This window comes from Amblyomma mixtum, chromosome 5 (assembly GCF_055824585.1).
Source record: "Amblyomma mixtum isolate Tamu chromosome 5, ASM5582458v1, whole genome shotgun sequence".
NCBI classification, from domain to species: Eukaryota; Metazoa; Arthropoda; class Arachnida; order Ixodida; family Ixodidae; genus Amblyomma; species Amblyomma mixtum.
The window spans coordinates 69,551,877-69,571,098 of NC_143016.1; the positions used below are offsets into that span (position 1 = coordinate 69,551,877).

The window sequence follows — 19,222 nt, forward strand, 5'->3', positions numbered from 1 at the left end:
GTTATACGGCTGCGGCAGGAAAAGAACTTTATTTTATCGCAGATAGGAAATGCGGACCAAACCCCCATCTGCTTCGACATGCCGAGGTCCACAACTGTCGAAGAGAAAGGTGCGCGAAGTGTGCTTATCAGAACGTCTGGCGCTGAAAAGCTAAGGTGCACAGTAATGTTAGCAGTGACTGCGGACGGGCGCAAACTGCCGCCTTACGTTATTTTTAAGCGTAAGACGCTTCCGAAGGGCACTTTTCCTCGCGGCATCCACGTCAGGGTCCAGGAAAAAGGCTGGATGAATGAGGGAATTGATGCTGGACTGGATCAAGACTGTCTGGGGCCGGCGGCCGGGTGGTCTTTTGTACCCAGCCATGCTCGTTTTAGACAGCTTTCGCGGGCACCTCGTGGAAGGTGTACGGCGTAAATTAACTCTTTCGCTACCGCGGAAAAATGAACGATTTGGAGTGTACTGAAAAAAAAAATTTTTTCACAACAACTAATACACCCAGCACATATTGCAATGCATGAAATTGTAGCTTATTAGTTACACTTCTGAATGAAACAGACAGAAGAGTTGTGTGTGCGAAAGTAAATGAACATTTATTTGTGAAATTTGCTAAAAACACAAAAAAAAGTATATAGCAAAAACAAAAATTACCAGCTGCACTAAGCCAGAACTTGATTAGAGGAAAACTGGAATATACAAACTGTTGCACATGTCTATAGCTGTCGTTATTCACAGTTTCAGCTATGAGAAAAATTTACTGCACTTTCCATGGCCTGTCAAGTCAGGGGTCATGACTGTGGTGCCACTGTGAAGAGCAATCAGGGGTGAAGGTGTGAAGCAGAGGTAAACTGAAAGGTGCTTCACATAAGGTTTTATCTTTGTTCCTCCCTTGTTCTCTGATAGCCGAGCTTGCAGTTTCTTCTTTTTTTCATTTTTTTCGGTTGGTGTTGAATGGATTCTATGGGAGGATTGGGGGCGTGGACTTCTTTTCCCTCATCATACCCGAAGATTTCTTGAATGAGCTGCTCCCTGAAAGCCAGCTGATAAAATTTGGCATTTTAGGCAAGCTCTAAAACATCAGGATCGATGAAATAAGTTTTAGTGATGTGGTTCAAAAGCCAGGACACTTTCCAAGTCTTGCCAATAGATGGTGCCGCCACTGAATCATCCGGGTCCGTTACGTGCAAAAAAACAAACAAAAAAAAGCGAAAAACCAATTTTGAGAAATTATTTTTGATGTCAGAGGGCCAGAATAGATTATTCTGGTATTTAAGTAGAGATACAGTCGTGGCAGGTCAACAATTCCAATGTATATGATGATTCCAATGAACATCAGCATCTCCAACAGATTCACATCTTCCCATGAGCCGTCACGCCGAACTTGCTGGAAATCTTCATCCATGCATACTTATTAGTGTTTCCGCACACGGTCTTCATCATTTCCACCGTGAAGAGCATAAAAAAAAAGTCGAAGTCGAGCGAACCTCCGAGCGCCGCTCCGCAGCGATGTGCCGATATGGACACCTAGCTGTCGTCTTGGTTGAAAAACGCAACGCGACCTTGAGCGTTTGGCAAACTGCCTTCGGCTTACGTTGTCAAGACCTTGAAGCATAAAAATAAACCACTGTCATCAGTTACAAGCTGTATGCACCGCAGAAAACTCACAGCAAACGAAAACAGAACTTACATGCAAGTACGCGCTGACGTTCCAGGCTCCCGAGGCGAAGTCTCGCTGTCGAAACCGAAATCCGACGTTTGTACATTGTTGCCCGACGAATAACCGCTGCTTTCGTCGCAAAAAACGAAACCGAAACCGGCCGACATGCTCGGCGTCAGCTTTCGCTTTCGAGGAGCGCACGGCGACGCGGACGCCATTTTCTCCGGCTGACGCTGCTGCGGCCGTTCAAAGTTTTATTTTTCACGGCGCCCCCTCATGTCAAAACACTGAAACCAAGGCTGCAATTGAAAGAGCAGTTGTTGAGCTCGCTAGCTAGATGGAGGAGCACGTCCACGACTCTCCAAAATAAGCTTTTTTGCGCGGGCGATTTTAATCGATCATATGCGAACGATGGCCTGTGGCGCGGTAGCGAAAGAGTTAAGGGAGCTGCGCACGGATATTGCCGTGATTCCGGGCGGCCTTACGTCGGTACTGCAGCCTTTGGACGTGTCCTTAAACAAGCCTTTTAAGGACAACGTCCGAAGGCTGTACACTAATTGGATGGCTGGAGGGCAGCATCAGCTGACTCCAGGTGGCAAAATTAAGAGGCCGTCTGTAGAAATGTTGTGTGCATGGGTCGACGAAGCCTGGCGAGAGATTTCCGACGAAACCATCAGGAAAAGCTTCAAGAAGACAGGCATCTCAAACACACTAGATGCGAGCGAAGACGACATGCTATGGAGTTCGGACAAGGAAAATGAGTCCCCACTCAGCAGTGACGAGTCTGTGCTCTCGGACTCCAAATGTCTGTAAATAAATTTTTGTGTGTGAAGTCGAAGTCTCTCGCATGTTCAAAGAAAGGTAAGTAGGTAGCTTTCAGTTTTACTTTTATGCTGGATTTATTGGTAAATGTGAGGGTAGTCATGTTCTTAACATGTGTTTAATTTTTAAGCGCGAGAATGCGAGTAGAAAATTTTCGGAAATTTTACCCCGCGTAATCGGCGCACCCCAAACTTTGAGCCCGATTTTCTGAAAAAAAAGTGCGCCTATTATGCGAGTAAATACGGTAGTTGCAATATTTTCTCCAGTCATTGAAAAAAAAATGTTTGTGTGAAAACTGAGTGAAGGTGGTCAAGATTTTTTCTGACCGCAATGCTTCTCCTCTGCAGAAAAAAGTGAACCCTGACCTTGTTGTGGACATAAAGCCCAGCCTGCGGCAGCGCAAGCTGCAAGAGGAGCGCCTGCGGCGGCAACTCAAGGAAGACTTCTGGAAGCGCGAAGAAGATCGGTGGAGAGTTGAGATGAGGTTCGTCCCTGTCCTGGGCTGTCCCTTGAGTCAGTGTCGCTTAGGTTAGCTTGGTCATTGACCTATGTATAGCTTCTCATGGGCCCAACAAAAAGCATCTCTAAACCAGCAATCAGTGAGCAAGGAGCGCGTTGCTGAGTCCTTGTGCGGTCATGGCACTGCAGCCTGGGTACAGTACAGTACAACGGACAGTTGCTTGTTGATTTGAATGTCAAAGCATCATTTTGACGTACCGTGAAAAACACTTGAAGCTGGTATGGCCTATTGCAGTCAGAAGCTTTGTTTTTGTTTTTTTATCAAATATATTGTAACTGCATTTTGTCAGAACATGCATTGTTTTTAACTGCTGTGGTTAGTTCACAAGGCGGCTCATGCTACTGAGGTGAGGTCTAGCTTTCTACTGCCTGTGAAAATCGGTGCCGACAATGTGATCACAAGTTTCATTGCAACTGGATGCCGCATCTGCTTTCCCTGCCGTAGCCATTAAGCTTTTTTTTATATATATATTAAGGGGGGACCCTGGTCTTTAAAAGAAAATTTTATTAATCTAGATATATGAATTAAGCAAAGAAGAGAAGGGGAATGAGGGGCTCGTTATAAATATGAAAGAAGCCAACAGCCACAGAAACCAAGGGGCACAGGGGATTTTTTTCTTTTTTTTCTTCAAGATTTTGTTTATTTTGTGGTGTTGATCAATTTAGAATATTACTGAATATGTTATCGCTTAAAGCTAATTGATTGGAAAAGCAGAAGAAAAACAACCACATGCCGCCGGTGGGATCCGAACATACCTCGGCACCAATAGAGGTGGCTCAATCACACTCACGGCCACTCGCACTCACATCCACTCATTCACACTCACACTCATGTCCACTCAAACTCGCAACCACTCACTCACATTCCCACTCATGACCACTCGCACTCAAAACCACTCACTCGCATTCACACTCATGACTACTCGCACTCACACTCATGACCACTCGCACCCACAACCACTCACTCACACTCGCACTCATGTCCAATCACACTCACAACCACTCACTCACACCCGCACTCATGTCCACTCACACTCACTCACACTCGCACTCATGACCACTCGCACTCACAACCACTCACTCGCACTCATGACCACTCGCACTCACAACCACTCTCTCACACTCATGACCACTCGCACTCACAACCACTCACTCACACTCAGACTCATGTCCGCTCACCCTCATTCACGTTCACTCACTCTTACTTTGTTTGCTAACAACGGAGGGGATGAGAGATTTACTGCCGCAGCCGACTGCCCTCGTGGTTCCCCTAGCATAGCCTGAGTCGCAAAGATCTGGTGCTGAGCGGCCCAGGCTTTGTCGGGCTATTTGGCCAATTTTCAGAGCTGCACTGCTCGATGGAAGAGGTCACTGATCACGCATATTCCATGCACTGAATGGTACGCACGTGCGCTCCCGGGCTTGCTGCTGAGACGATCAGTGCCTGTTCAGCGTCAGCGAAGATGCTTAGAGAAGTTTTTGAACGGTGTCCATAGGCGTGCGCAGGGTTCTCCATGAAAATGAGCCATGTTTCAATGCAGTGCCCCCCCACCCCCACCTCCAACCTTCCCTTACGGCCAGAACGGAGCGCAAAGGTGAGGAATGATTATAGAACATTTATTTCCATGAGATGTGATTTCGAAATATACAAGATATTATTCAGCAGTAGTTTTTATCTTAATCTGTAACATCGGCAGAGGAATATATGGTATAGAGAGGATAATCCGCTGGTTTCTTCACACTCAAAATGTGAACGAAGGGAGGGGAAGGCCTCAGGGTGCTTGCCAGCGTTTCCACAAGAGGCCTTCTCTTCATCCTGACTAAGACAGTCCTCTCGCTGAAACGTTCGCAAGCACACTGAGGCTTTCGGCTCCCTTGTTCACCACGTGAGTACCGGCAGAGGAAAGCATGTCACTGCGTCGCTGAAGTATCAATGTAACATCCCGCTTCCAGAGTAATTTCAATTCTCTCTAAACCACAGCAAATGTGACAGATTTGTTTTTATCTCTGTCACAGCAAAAAAGAACCTGAAAAGCTTGCCTCAAAATGACCCGACCAGTAAACAGTTCTTGAACGCAACATCATGGGTCTTCGGCCACTAAAAAACCTATTTTGGCATAGCACTGCACTGTAAAAAGTGACGGAACAGGTCCGACAGAGTAATTGTATGGGGCAGACTTGGCGATTAGGGGGCTTAGACGATTGAGAGGAAGGGAGGGGGGCGCACCTCCCTCCCTTGTGCGTGCGCCTATGACGGTGTCTAAGTAAAAATAATGAATTTGATTTGTCTTGGCAATAGTATTGGATGATGTCTAATTACCAATACTTGGTCTTGCTTTACAATGACGTTCTGTGACTCTGCATGAACACATTGGAGTCGAATGGCAACTATGAATACTTTTCGCAGCATGGAAAAGGGAGCGTGTTTTTCAAACGATTGAGTGATTTCCTCATGGAAAGGAAAATGGCTGGAATGGGCTGCAAGAAGGATTTCCCCGTGTGATAAAGACGCTAAGGGGAGTTGTCATTAGTAATCCATTTACAAAACCTACTAAGCCACTATGTGTGACCCATCTGTGGACATTTCTGCAGTGCAGAACGTTTTCTGCATTGCACATAATCCCTGTCTGAAGGAGGTTTTTTTACAAACCAGCACGATGTTTTTGAGGCTAGTGCGTACGGAGACCACGTGATCATCCGCGTGGTGATAGGGGGCGCTTACATTTCACCTGATTATTCTTCAACGTCGTTCGCGGAAGGATGCGTATGCAGGTAACTTGTGAGCCATTTTGTAGCGCGCGCCCTTCTGAAACGAAATGAGTTCACTGGGAAAAAGCGCTATCCAGAAGATCTCAGAGCAAATCGTAGTATACGGTTCAGAGGATACCTCATGCTGTCCAGATATCAGTGTGGGTAGGATTGCGGAAATCGATGCGTGCAAACAGAAGCTAATCTACTTACTTCACTGAAAACACGAAAATTAAGCAAAATCGCGTTTCACAAGCTCATTTCAATTTCACTCCCCCAGTGACAAAGCTTAGGCGCCAAGTAGGTCAGGCTTTTGCGTGGGTCCAGCCCAATCAGCAAATTACAGCCAGAGCAGAGCTCTGAAATGCAGACACCTGGGCACACACACACACAAAAAAAACCTAAGAGTCCACTGCACCACTTGAGATCCCATCTTACGGTAGTTATTGCAAAGAAGCGGACAGTCGTTGTTTCAGCAGTAAGCACCGTAACTCTTGTGTATATGAGGTCGAACCGTGCGGGGAGCGTGGCAAGATACACCTGTGTATATTTTCAGGACTGGCAATGTGAAATTCGATAAAGGATCTCACAAAACTTGTAGCGGCTCATTGCATCCGCGAAGGATATGCGCCCGTGCCAATGGTGAACTACAAATGCAACAAAAGATTGCCGTTCCTGTGCCAGCGGAATCCTCTGCTTCGGTTGTCCAAAGACACGAGCATGAAGCCTTATGCTGCCTCGAGCGCCCTCTGTAGTCAATATGTGCTTCCCTCAGCTGGCAACAACATGAAAATAGCTAAGCGGGTATCGCCGTCACGAAACATATGCGACCGATTTCGCTGTCGCGTCCACCCACCACTCACATCCACTTATTGCCACCCACTGCCACTCACGTCTACTCACAACCACTCATTGCCACTCATGTCCACTCACAACCACTCATTTCCACTCACGTCCACTCACAACCACTCATTGCTACTCACGTCCACTCACAACCACTCATTGCCGCTCACAACCACTCCCTGCCACTCACATCTACTCATCAAACATGTCCACTCACCACTCACCTCTACTTACGCTCACATCCACTCACTCGCACTCACACTGATCTCCACTTACACTCACATCCACTCACTCACACTCACACTCATGGCCACCCATGCTGACATCCACTCACTCGCACTCACACTCACGTCAACTCACACTCACGACCACTCACTCACACTCACAGACGTGAGTGTGAGTGAGGCGATATGAGTGCACTCATGAGTGAGTGTGCCGACCTATGGATCCGAACCCACGACCTCCGAATTACGCGTCCGGTGCTCTACCTCTGAGCTATGGCGACGGCTGTCAATTCTTCTGCCTTCGGGGGTATTTATGTTTACAAGTATCCTAACCTTGAGAGTGTTCATCAGCGCCACCCAAGTTCATAAGCGGCGGACGTGGAACGTCCTGAGTTACCGCAGCTGTGACTTAGAACGTCATCGAACGGAGAGGGTGGAAGCTGCGTGAGAACCCTCTTATGCCTCCTATGGCGTCAAGGCTGCCAGAACCGAGGCCCTCGCTAAGCAATTAAGCAAAGAAGAGAAGGGGAATGAGGGGCTCGTTATAAATATGAAAGAAGCCAACAGCCGCAGAAACCAAGGGGCACAGGGGATTTTTTTTTTTTTCAAAATTTATTTATTTATTTTGTGGTGTTGATCAATTTAGAATATTACTGAATATGTTATCGCTTAAAGCTAATTAATTGGAAAAGCAGAAGAAAAACAACCACATGCCGCCGGTGGGATCCGAACCCATGGCTGTTGGCTTCTTTCATATTTATAACGAGCCCCTCATTCCCCTTCTCTTCTTTGCTTAATTGCTTAGCGAGGGCCTCGGTTCTGGCAGCCTTGACGCCATAGGAGGCATAAGAGGGTTCTCACGCAGCTTCCACCCTCTCCGTTCGATGATGTTCTAAGTCACAGCTGCGGTAACTCAGGACGTTCCACGTCCGCCGCTTATGAACTTGGGTGGCGCTGATGAACACTCTCAAGGTTAGGATACTTGTAAACATAAATACCCCCGAAGGCAGAAGAATTGACAGCCGTCGCCGTAGCTCAGAGGTAGAGCACCGGACGCGTAATTCGGAGGTCGTGGGTTCGGATCCCACCGGCGGCATGTGGTTGTTTTTCTTCTGCTTTTCCAATCAATTAGCTTTAAGCGATAACTTATTCAGTAATATTCTAAATTGATCAACACCACAAAATAAATAAATAAATTTTGAAAAAAAAAGAAAAAAATCCCCTGTGCCCCTTGGTTTCTGTGGCTGTTGGCTTCTTTCATAGATATAGTAATGAAATTTTCAGGCCACATGTATTTTTGTGTGCTGATTTTAGATACGTTATTTAATTTCGTGTAAAGCAATTCCTTGAGCACTTGTGCAATTTTTATGCAAGTATTTTGGGAAAAGTTTCGAAGAAAATTTGCTACGGGAAACTCACTGAAATGCATCCCGTTATGTTCTCTAGACACCAAGGAATGCAATAAGGGTAAAATTGTCTTCCTGGCTATCATAGAACTTGAGTTATGGGGTACCGAAGCTGCCACTTCTTAAACAGGAATACACACTTTTCTTCTCATTTCTGAAGCGACAACTTCAGTACCCTATTACTCAAGTTCTATGATAGCCAGGATCATAATTTTACCCTTATTGCATTCCTTGGTGTCAAGAGAACCCAATGGCATGCTTTTCAGCGAGTTTCCTGCAGCAAATTTTCTGCAAAACTTTTCTTAGAATGCTTGCATAAAAATTGCACAAGTACTCAAGGAATTGTTTTGCACGAAATTAAATGACATACCTAGAATCAGCGCACAAAAATACATGTGGCCTGAAAATTCCATAACTGACTTCATTAATAAAATTTTTTTTTCAAGACCAGGGTCCCCCCCTTAAGATTTTTGTGATAAAGTCAGTGCATGGGCCCTGTTCTGCAACTCTGCTTTCTCGGCGACGGGGAGTCCTACATGTTTTTTCAATTTTTCTAGGATGATGGAGGAAGAGGAGCGACTCTACTGGGAGGAGCGGCGGCGCTTTGAGGATGAGATGGACCGGTGTCGCTTCTTTGGCCGAGGCCCGGGACCCATGGGGCCCATGCCGCCGTGGGGACCGCCCATGATGGGGCCCCCAGGACCCATGGTAGGGTGGCCCTGCGACTCTCCTTGCCCGCCCTCCTTGCTGCCACCACCAGTAGGGTGGGAGCATGGCTCCCAAGACGCACACCCAAGTTGGGAGTGGGCCCAGTCCGGGGAGGTATATGCAGCGCAGGACCAGGCTTGCCTCATTCTCGTGCCCTTCGAGGACGGGACAGGGGTCAGTCGTCAATGGGGCGAGGCGTGAGCTTCCATGGGGGTGTGAGGTGGCCTTGCACAGGCCTCGGAGCTGTGTGTGGGTGTGCAGAGGGGGGGGAGAGCTGCTTCTGTAGGGAGCCGCTCCTGCTGGTCAGGGTTTTACCGCATTTTAATACTGCCCTTTGCTGGCATAGGCAACTGTGATAATCAGCACATTCCTCTGGCACGATGCATGCTGCTTTGAACGATGCTTGAGAAATTCTCGAAGCAGTGTGAGGCACACTTGGAGACGGAAATATGTTGCTTAGTTTACTGTAGAAAATGGCGGTTCTGCACCTTATAAGGAAATTAAGACTACATAACCTAGGAACATGCATGGTGTAAAATTTCGGTAAGTTCTGGTGTAGGGACCCCGTGAGGTGCTCTTTCCTTGCCGCGAAAAAAAAAAGGCATATTTTGAGTGTTTTAAATAAATTCAAGAAGGGCTATATGCACTCTGCATTGCAATTCATCAAACAATAATTATACTTCCAAACAAAAGAAAATCCAGAGTTGTGTGTGCAAAAGTTTTCGAAAATTTATTGGTTAAATATGCTGGCAACACAAAAAAGGAATACAAGCGAAACAGAAGTAAGCAGCTGCACTGAGCCAGAAATGCTGATACAAAAAAAAAATTAATAATTCAATGTGTCCCACATAATCATAGCTACCATTTCTGTGATTTTCATCTTTGTATATAATACACTGCACTTTCCATGGTCTTTCAAATGGGGCAGTATGAATGTTGTGCCACTAGTCTAGTGAGGACGTGAATGTGAGGTAGATGTGGGATGTGTTACACATTACACTTGTTCCAATTTGTTTCTCTATATAGCAGAGCTTGCAGTTCCTTTTTTTTTTTTTTCGCTCAGTGGTAATAAAAGTACAAACACTGAAAAAGCCCTAAACGGGCCTGGCTTTCCTTGATGTCATCATAGTCAAAAATCTGCTGGTGCATTCGCTAAAATATCTTGCCAATATGATGCAAAAACCTGAATGCAGCAGATAAAATTGCTCATCATTTGCAAATAAAGTGCGCTGCATAAAATACGTGAATGGCAAAACGAAACGCTTGCCACAATCGCAACTGAAATCAGACCATTCTACGTGGTTGTCTAGCTCACCACTGCTGCTCTAAAAAAAAGAAACCCTAAGAACAGTCAAAAGTATTCGGTTTAGCTTTTCGCCTGCGAGGAGAGCGCAGCGGAACAGACTGCATGATCGGCGACCAGTGTGTGGTCAACTTCATTTTTCACATCACCTCGTCAAATTAAGAAATGAAAAGAAAAAAAAAATAATGGTGTTTTAGAAGCAGCGCAATTTGTCCCGGAGTGCAGTCTTTAATTTTTGGTGACAGGTTCAAAATGTCAATGGCGCAGTAAGGAAAGATTGGTTTGGTTTATTGGAGTTTAACGTCCCAAAGCGACTGAGGCTATGAGGGACGCAGTAAGGAAAGAGTTGAGGGGAGATGCGGGTTGAAAAAGTATTTTTTTTTTTTCGTTCAGTTTTTGTTTATATTTTGGGAATCTTCAGGCATGCAGCTACTTTGTCTAGAAAAGTGAAAGCGAAATTCGCACTAGATGTTAGTAAATAATGCATTCAAACGAGCCGCAGACGATAAAGAAATAAAAATATCCGCGGAAGTTTCACATTTTTGCGCACCTATCTTTCAAAGCAGCATCACCTCATGCCATAGTGTTTGGTTGGTAGTGATAGGCCAAGCCCTATGTTCACCTGTGGAACGGGTGCCAGTTTCATATTTTAAGGAGTAATAATAAAAGGTGTTTTTTTACCAGCTCCTACGAGCGTCTCTTCGATCACGGGTGCGATTCCGGCGCTTCCATTGGCTATGGATGGCCGGTTTGTGCAGCGAAGCCTACACAGGCTCTTTTTCTGTTTCACACACATCACGAGTCTGTCACGATGATCCACAGTCAATTCTGAGCGTTGTAGTTTTGTGCATCATGGTTAGCCCAAAAAATCTAAATGTTTGCATTCAAATGTTTTCCACAAAGTTAAAATTCAAAGCAAGCAGGTGCGAGTAGACTCGGAGAACGTCTTCAAAAAAAAGCGTCTAGAGGCTGGTTAGGCCTAACGACTGCAACGGCTCCGACTAGATAGATTCTGCCTTGAATTTTGTCAGCACTTCGGGCTAGAAGATATGACAGCTCTGCCAGTGCCATTATGTGATTGATACGCTAAAGACCTTCATGAAAGGTTCAGCATGTCCTGTTTGTTGTGAATGCAAACTGTCCGTCAGGGAGTTGCCTCAAAAGCACAAGAGACTTCCTTCGTTTCTCAAACTACAATCGAACCTCATTGTAACGAAGTAGCATTGGGACCGTAAATTAGTTTGTTATATCCAATATTCGTTGTAACAGTAGACATAAATATCAGCTCCTGACAAATCCGTAATTTGGCTTGCGCAAATATTCTTAAGGGGGGACACTGGTCTTTGAGACCGAAAAATGACCAAAAAATCGGTTTTCAAAAAATCACATTTGTGGAATGTACGGTTACTATTTTCCAACTGTATCAATTTCTTCCTTCAAGAAAGCAACATATTGACCATAATATTAAATTCAGATCATCATGTGGGCTGAATTTATGCAGGAGCAGACAGTTTAATGGCATGAAAATTTTGGACGTCTGGCTGTCTTAGTACGTCAATATCTCAACATCTAGGACAGCTAGAGATGTTGTATTATTTGCTAAGGGAAGCTGAAAGCACAGTGTGTGTGTGCAATAATCAAAGCAGATTTGTTCACTCGCACTTCAAAAATTTATAATTTCGTAAATTTTATCGATGCATTGAATTCACACCTTCAACATTGATATTCCAAGTGCTGTAAAATTACTAATGAGAGTAAAACGGAAAAACTGCCTTGATTATTGCACTCTTTGCTCACCATACTATGCAGCCATGGATTAAAAATGATTTTTTATTGAGCAGTTTTTTTTGCACCGAGGTACTAATGAATGACTAATTAAAATTAACCATCTTGGGAACCGACTAATTTATAAAAAAGATAATTTCATTGTTGAAATCAGTATAAAAAACTGAGCAAGGTGGTAGAGTTTCATTATTGTTGGACTAAAAATAAGGAAAATAGGTCTAAGACCAGTGTCCCCCCTTAAACCCATAAACCAAACCATCAGAGCTTTCCAGGTCTGAACATTAGGTGCCACTGGGCCAATCGAAAATAATTTCCTTGTCGTTCAATCTACGTCTTTAAGCGAATGAAATCGCAAGTACATTCGCCTCAAAGCAAACACGACCACAATCTCATGATTCATCATATTTGCCGATGCACTGCACAAGCAACAAAGTGAATGGCATGCTAATGCAGACACGGCGGTAACCTCACAGTCCTGACAGCGACAAACGTGGGTGCACCTAGAATAACTCCCCTAAAAGAACTTTTGCTGCACATATTGCCACAAAAATTGAATATTATCAATTGCATTTATTGCTCTTTATAAAGGTAGAGAAAGAATTAAATAAATGGCAGACAAGGGAAACATTCCATTGAGCAAGCTCGTACCATGTGTGACAACTACTGGACGTCATTTTTCTCACCTGCTGGCTTTGTTTTCGCAGTGCGAGCTGTGATCTAGGGAGGCTTTTATGAAACGTTGATGTGGCGCGAATGTTTGAATGTAATTTGACAGCTTAGCGTCATACACAAGATTTGGAACCTTGCTTTACTTTTTGTCCACATATGTGGCCGCTATGAAACTAGGTAAAGCGGCTTGCAGGAAAGCTGCTGGCTCGTTGCATTCGAGACAAAATGCAGCAGAATCACTAACAGCAAAATTTGGTTGCTGTGCCCTAAAACAGTTCGCTGCTGGGACTGCTGTTGAGACTGCCACAGCCCTTGTGGCCGTGTGGTTCAACAGGGGGGGACACACTTTTTAAACTGGTACTCAAAAAGTTTGGCATTGTTCCACCTAAAGGTCTCCTTGGGCTTAGTGACTTGAGGAACAAGATATGAATCCAAAAGATGTCTGAACGGCAAACTGCTCAGGCACGGCGAAAAAGGCTCGCATTGAGGACATGGATCGCAAGGACCATGAGAATGTTACCTATGGTGCTGGGGAGTTTTAGCAATGATGGATGAGTGCTGTATAGATCATGTCTCCTCATGCCAAGTTTCATGTCATTTCTGCTGCATATTGTTGAGTAAAGAGGTTACGAACTGAAGTGGCATTTGTTTCGGTTTGCAATTTTCAGCTAATTTTCAAGTTTATGCACAGGGTTTCTTGTAGTTATACTTTTCATACCGCAGTGAAACTTGCCACATCTGTTCTTTAGAATGTGCAGCTTGCAAATATTTGTTCAGTACTGCAGTATCTGTAATGCAAATTTATCAAAATTTGAAAGAAGAGTAATGCATGCCAGAATGAAAGGTAACATCACAATTTTTATTTTATTTTTTATATATTATAAACTTCTTTAACCAAATTTGAGCTAGTTGTCTGCATTCTACAGTTAGTAAGCTACAAAATGAGCTATGCCTCTTCATTGCCAGTGCAAAATTTCTACGTGAAAGCAGGTGTATCAGAGGGCTTTGCTTAATGCTCGTTAGCAACACTGTGCGAAAAGTATGCGAGATAGAAGGAAAGTAATTAGTGTCCTGAAAAGAGCCGAACAGTATAGGCTCACCAAGTTTTATTGTTCTGGGTGGCTTTTTTTTTTCTCTTCTTCGAGTAGAATCTCCCCTTAAATGTCCAGATATGCATGATGTTGAGCTGTGCTCTTCACCAGTCAATCAGAGGGGTGCGTTCGAAGACTTTTGAAACTTATTGCGAGCAGTGCCGCCGCGGTGGCTCAGTGGTTATGGTGCTCGGCTGCTGACCCGAAAGACACGGGTTCGATCCCGGCCGCGGTGGTTGAATTTCTTTGGAGGAGAAATTCTAGAGGCCCGTCAGTGCCATCGCGGTGGCTCAGTGGTTATGGTGCTCGGCTACTGACCCGAAAGACACGGGTTCGATCCCGGCCGCGGCGGTTGAATTTCTTTGGAGGAGAAATTCTAGAGGCCCGTGTACTGTGAGATGTCAGTGCACGTTAAAGAACCCCAGGTGGTCGAAATTTCCGGAGCCCTCCACTACGGCGTCTCTCATAGCCATAGTCGCTTTGGGACGTTAAACCCCATAAACTACTCAACTACTACTATTATTGCGAGCAGTAGTAGTTGCCTTGCTATCTTCAGTCTCTGTGCTCTGGCTTTCGCAGAATTCAAATGCGCCGAGAACAAGGGTTTTGGAGGTAGTCAGCGCAGCCTGCATTTGTGGAATAGACAGTAAACAAATGGGATTAAAATGTGATTGTCTCGATAGCTAGCTCTCATCAGTTGCATTACCACGCATGTAATTGCCAATCATTTTCTTTTAAGCCTTGTTAGGGTGTTAGAAATCAACCAGTTATGTTAGACCATGACATGTCCTGCATGAATGTAGTCAAGTGGCCAAAAAAAGGCAATGCTTACCCCTGCCCCGTCCCTCTCAGCAACTCAAAGTAACAGAGGCATAATGATGCTATCACTAGGACAGCAGTCTGAAAGTAATGGAGATAAAAGCTGCGTTCCGCCCTGCCTCAACACACTCGTGCAGCCCGACAGACTAGCAGCAAACTGAACAGCAAGTCATCCTGTAGTTTTGGATTCCGATGCGATGCACGCCTTGGAAATTACCTGAAGTTTGCCCTCGCGCCGTCTACCGCTCGTCTGAGGAAGTGACCGCCTGCGCGAATGAGCCAGGTAAACTGTGCGCAATTTGAATTTTGTTTAGCGGAACTGATCTGCATACGAACAAACTTTTTTGATTCCTGGAGCCTCATGCGTCCTGCCGGGACCGGGCGCCGCCAAAGCTACCTTGGGCCCTGCAAACAGGTCGACCCCCTGATTTCTCACGGAAACGACTTATATGAAGTGGTACTTAAAAGCAATCGGATGCCAGTAACCTGACCATAGCACAGCGCTCAAGGAAATGGTGCAGGCCAGTGTTGCACGCGGTCAACCCATTGTGGACACAGCATGAATGTCAGTGTCCCGAGACAAGGGCAGGCACGCGCTTCGGTGTTCTGCAAGCCGTACCATAGACTGCTCTTTGTGCTGGTAGCACTGGGGCTGAGACATTTCACATATCAAGCATCGGCATTGCTCTTCGGCAGTGTCTCTAAGCTCTGTGAGGCCGCCACTTCACTTGTTTGCCCTGAAATTTGGATCGGACATTCCTGCATGGTACCCCCAGATCTGCGGTTAACTGGGCTGATGCAGGCTGCTGCTTCGAATCATCTAATCAGTTTTGGATTAGAAATTATGGGATCACAGGAATTCTAAAAATTGGCATTTCGAATTATCGAGGTTTTACTGTATTGCTTGAACCCCTACGAGTTCAATATAACCGGTATCAACTGTATTCTGAAGCTGTGTCAGTCTTTTGGCATACACTTGCCTCTTTGCATGGTGGATCCAAACTTTGTGGGGTTGTAGAATGCAGCTGTCTTGTGCAGGTTCCCCTAGTTGGTAGGCAGGCTCCTTTCTGCACCCCATACACGCTCTTGCATTGGCCCCATTGATGAGAAAAATGGCTCTACTGCCACTGCAGCCTGTTTGACAGAGCCAGAAGATAACTTCTAGATCTGCCGGGTCAGATGCATACTTGCTGCGTGCGCTGGAGTAGGTCGGTGTGGTGTTTTGGCCACATGCAAACAGTTTGCAGTAGTTGGTCGGTGAATAGGGATCACGTCACGTTGAAGTCGTGGTTTTGAGAATGGCACCTGTTTTCAAGCTGCAGTTAAAGCAGTTGGGAGGCCTGGAGTAGTCCATTGGTGTGTTGTCAAATGATGTGCTTGATGGGCCATAGGTCATCATGTTGTATTTGTGTGTCACTTGAAAAAAAAAAATGGATAGTCAACCAAGAAGCATGGTATTGTGCGGTGGCAGGCCATCATGTGATGGGAAATGCAGGCATCTTGATGGCTCTCTGGGCTCCCGCAGAGTTTACATCATGCTTCCCTACTTCTGCTTCCCTTACCCCCACCAATGCTGTGTTGTTGACATTTCGTTATGGGTATTAGCAGAGGTTTACCACAGACAGAGCATGTGCCATTTTTTTTTTTTAGGTAAATGGCAGTCTGAATGGAAGTAAATAATAAACTACACCTAGTTAAACCCGTCGTAGGAGAATGGAAGTCAAGTTTACACCAAGAACGTTTCATTGAAGTTATTTTATGTCGCCTTCGTAGTGGACACGCACCTTACAGTTTTATTCTTGCAAAAGAAGAGACTAACATGCGAGCTGTGCGCAAAAGTGATCACCATAACCCGCATTTTATGTTCATGTACACTGCTGAAGGGATGGGGGAAAAACATTTCCCACAATTTTTCGATGAACACATGACATTCCATCATATATTACTCTTTGGAGAAAATTCCTTTAGAAGTTGTAGCAATTTAAAAACCTTTTGACTCCCTCCTACCTAACGAAGATATTAAACTTGTTTTGCATGATGACCTTAGTTGCCTGAGTGCCATAAAGCCCAATGCAATGTATGTACCATGTTTAGTTGTTGTGCAGGGGCCTCATAGGCTCATGCTGGTGGCTGCTGGTGTGCCTTTTAACAGTACAGTAGAACCCCGCTGTTACGTTTCTCAAACAGTCTTGAGCACAGTACATGATGAGTTGTGTGCAGTGGTCAGCCATATCTTTGCTGCATTACTGGAGTTTGACAGTTGGAACCCTTACATGGTGAACCAATGAAACTTGGCCAGGTTTGCAGTCAGTCCTGCTTATTTCGAAGTCTTGAAAAACTGGCAGTTCATTGGAGATGCGCGAGTAGGAAGAGGTTGCGAACCACGGTGAATGGTTTGTTACCGAAGATATGGTTCTGTGAGAATCGTAACGAGTGTGTTCAGTTTTGGTTCAGTTTTGTGGTCACCGGTACATGCAGCCACGACTGCAGTACTCTTCTTTTTGCATGCATTGGACAGCCAAAGTGTGCATATAAGCTGGGAGAGTGGCGCACCTTCTTGCCACAGTTTTATTTTCATGCTTCCAGCCGATGCCCCGCCGTCCAGATTCAGTGGACGACCGTCATGTGATGGCCAAGCACTCGCTAATCTATCCCAAGGAGGAGGATCTCGGGCAGGTGCAGCGCATGGTCACGAACACAGAGAAGGCGCTCAAGTTGGTGTCGGACTCCCTTGCCGAGACGTAAGTGTCGCGTTTACACCTTGCAGTGAGTGACATGTCATTCCCGATTCCTCTGGATGAACGACGTCTTCGTTTCAATCTGCAGTACTGAGCCCAAACCAGAGGAGGCTGAGAAGCCAGCTGATGATGCCAAGAAGCCAGAGGAAGGGTCAGTATACAAAGACAGTTTGTGCAGCCACTATGCTAAGCATGTGCTGGTGTAGACTCTTCATGGAGCATATGTTAAAGGTGCAGTGAAGAGGAATCTGAACTTGTCTTTTTGCTGCGGGAACTCGATCTACACGTTCCGAGCTTTCTTAGAAAATTGCGATTTACTGCCCTGTGTGGCCGATTTCCCCAATTAAATCGAATTAACGTCCGGCTCCCGCCTTTTTTTTTTTAATTCTGCCTCGTACGGTGGGCGGAGTCGACCAACGCGTGGAGTGCCTTTCACCCAGTCCCGTGGCGGCTTGCCGCTCTGCCATCGGCGGAGTAATACGTAGTAGTCCATAGTAGCAAATAGTCCGCTTGTATATTTATTTCTTCGGGCTTATTTTACGGCTATATTATCTGCGAATGAAACTATTTGTTCATGGAAACCTAAAAAACAAAATAAAGCGAAAGCAAAGCCTCCACGGGACTGGGTGAAAGGCGCTCCACGCGTTGGTCGACTCCGCCCACCGTACGAGGCAGAATTAAAAAAAAAAGACGGGAGCCAGACGTTAATTCGTTTTAATTGGGGAAATCGGCCACACAGGGCAATATATCGAAGTTTCTAAGAATGCTAGGAACGTGTGGATCGAGTTCCCGCGGCAAAAAGACATGTTCAGAATCCTCTTCAGTGCACCTTTAACTGTGTCATTTCTCTCTCGCTGAGTGCCGGCCTTTGGCTTTGTAGCAGCCTGTGTTGAGAGCGGCTTGTTGTCTGTGTGGCATTGTGCAGGAAGAAAGAGGAGCAGCCGCAGCGCCTGCTCAAGGGTGTCATGCGGGTTGGGGTGTTGGCCAAGGGCCTTTTGCTGGCAGGGGACCTCACTGTTGGCCTGGTGGTCATGTGCTCGGAGAAGCCTGGCCGCACTCTTCTGGCCCGTGTTGCAGCCCTGCTGCCCAAGCATCTGGCTGTGAGTGTCGCGTCTCCTCCTTTCTGATTGCTGCAGTGCCTAGAACAGATGAGTGGCGCACTGTGCGGCGCTTTGCCGTAGTCTAGCCTTATGGAAACGGTGCTGTAGCATTCGTGACTTTTGGCGTTAACATCTCAACGTGCTATATCTGCTGTGTGGGATGCCACAGTGGAGAGTTGTTACTGTGCAAGTTGATACGAGACATTTAGCTGAGCAAGTTCACATTTCGATTCACTCGCAGTCCTCAGCAGAGCATCGCTTGAGCTTTTTTTTTTTTTTTTTTGCAAAAGGTCTCCTTCGCCCACTCCAGCAGCTTTGCTGCCCCACCTCTTTATTAGTTGTAATTGTTTGCGTTTGTTTACAGAGCTGTTCCGCTAACATATTGGCTGCCTTAGCATTGTGCACACGTGCAGTGGCATTGGTTATTATGCAAAGTAAGCCTTTTTTTTTTGTTAATACAAGTTTTGTTGCTCGCAGACTGTTACCCCGGATGACAAGTATGAGGTGCGTGCTAGCCCTCAGGATGCTGCCGTATCGGTGACCAACAACTCGGATCCCAAAGTTACAGTCTGGGTAACCCTTACGTCACCCGTAGTGCGGGACGGAGACACCAGTAACGGTAGGGGTTTGCCTATCTTGGCCAACAGCGTGCTTGCTTGCATTACTGCTACATGTGGAGCATAGCATTCCTCCCAGAGGAAGAGTCACTAGAAGTGTGCCAAGCTATGATATTGACTGGACTTTGATTTTGCCGTTTGGTTGGGGCTCACTGAGTGCTAGACCTTTCTTTCAC

The 19,222-nt window shown here is 45.8% G+C and overlaps 1 protein-coding gene across 3 annotated transcripts in view; it reads left to right on the forward strand.

Annotated features, from left to right (window-relative positions):
• Zn72D (Zinc-finger protein 72D) overlaps window positions 1–19,222 on the forward strand; it is a 43,573-nt gene that overhangs the window by 16,236 nt on the left and 8,115 nt on the right. For 2 of the 3 annotated variants that reach the window (XR_016283041.1, XM_089544907.1), the window contains exons 6-12: window positions 2,824–2,960; window positions 4,537–4,590; window positions 8,774–8,924; window positions 17,178–17,332; window positions 17,418–17,480; window positions 18,255–18,429; window positions 18,907–19,048. Coding sequence is in view for 2 of the 3 variants with exons in the window: in XM_089544907.1 (XP_089401033.1) it covers window positions 2,824–2,960; window positions 4,537–4,590; window positions 8,774–8,924; window positions 17,178–17,332; window positions 17,418–17,480; window positions 18,255–18,429; window positions 18,907–19,048 (877 nt within the window). In the remaining variant the exon portion in view is untranslated. The remainder of the gene's footprint in view (window positions 1–2,823; window positions 2,961–4,536; window positions 4,591–8,773; window positions 8,925–17,177; window positions 17,333–17,417; window positions 17,481–18,254; window positions 18,430–18,906; window positions 19,049–19,222) is intronic. The other variant, XM_089544908.1, reaches the window with a different exon arrangement.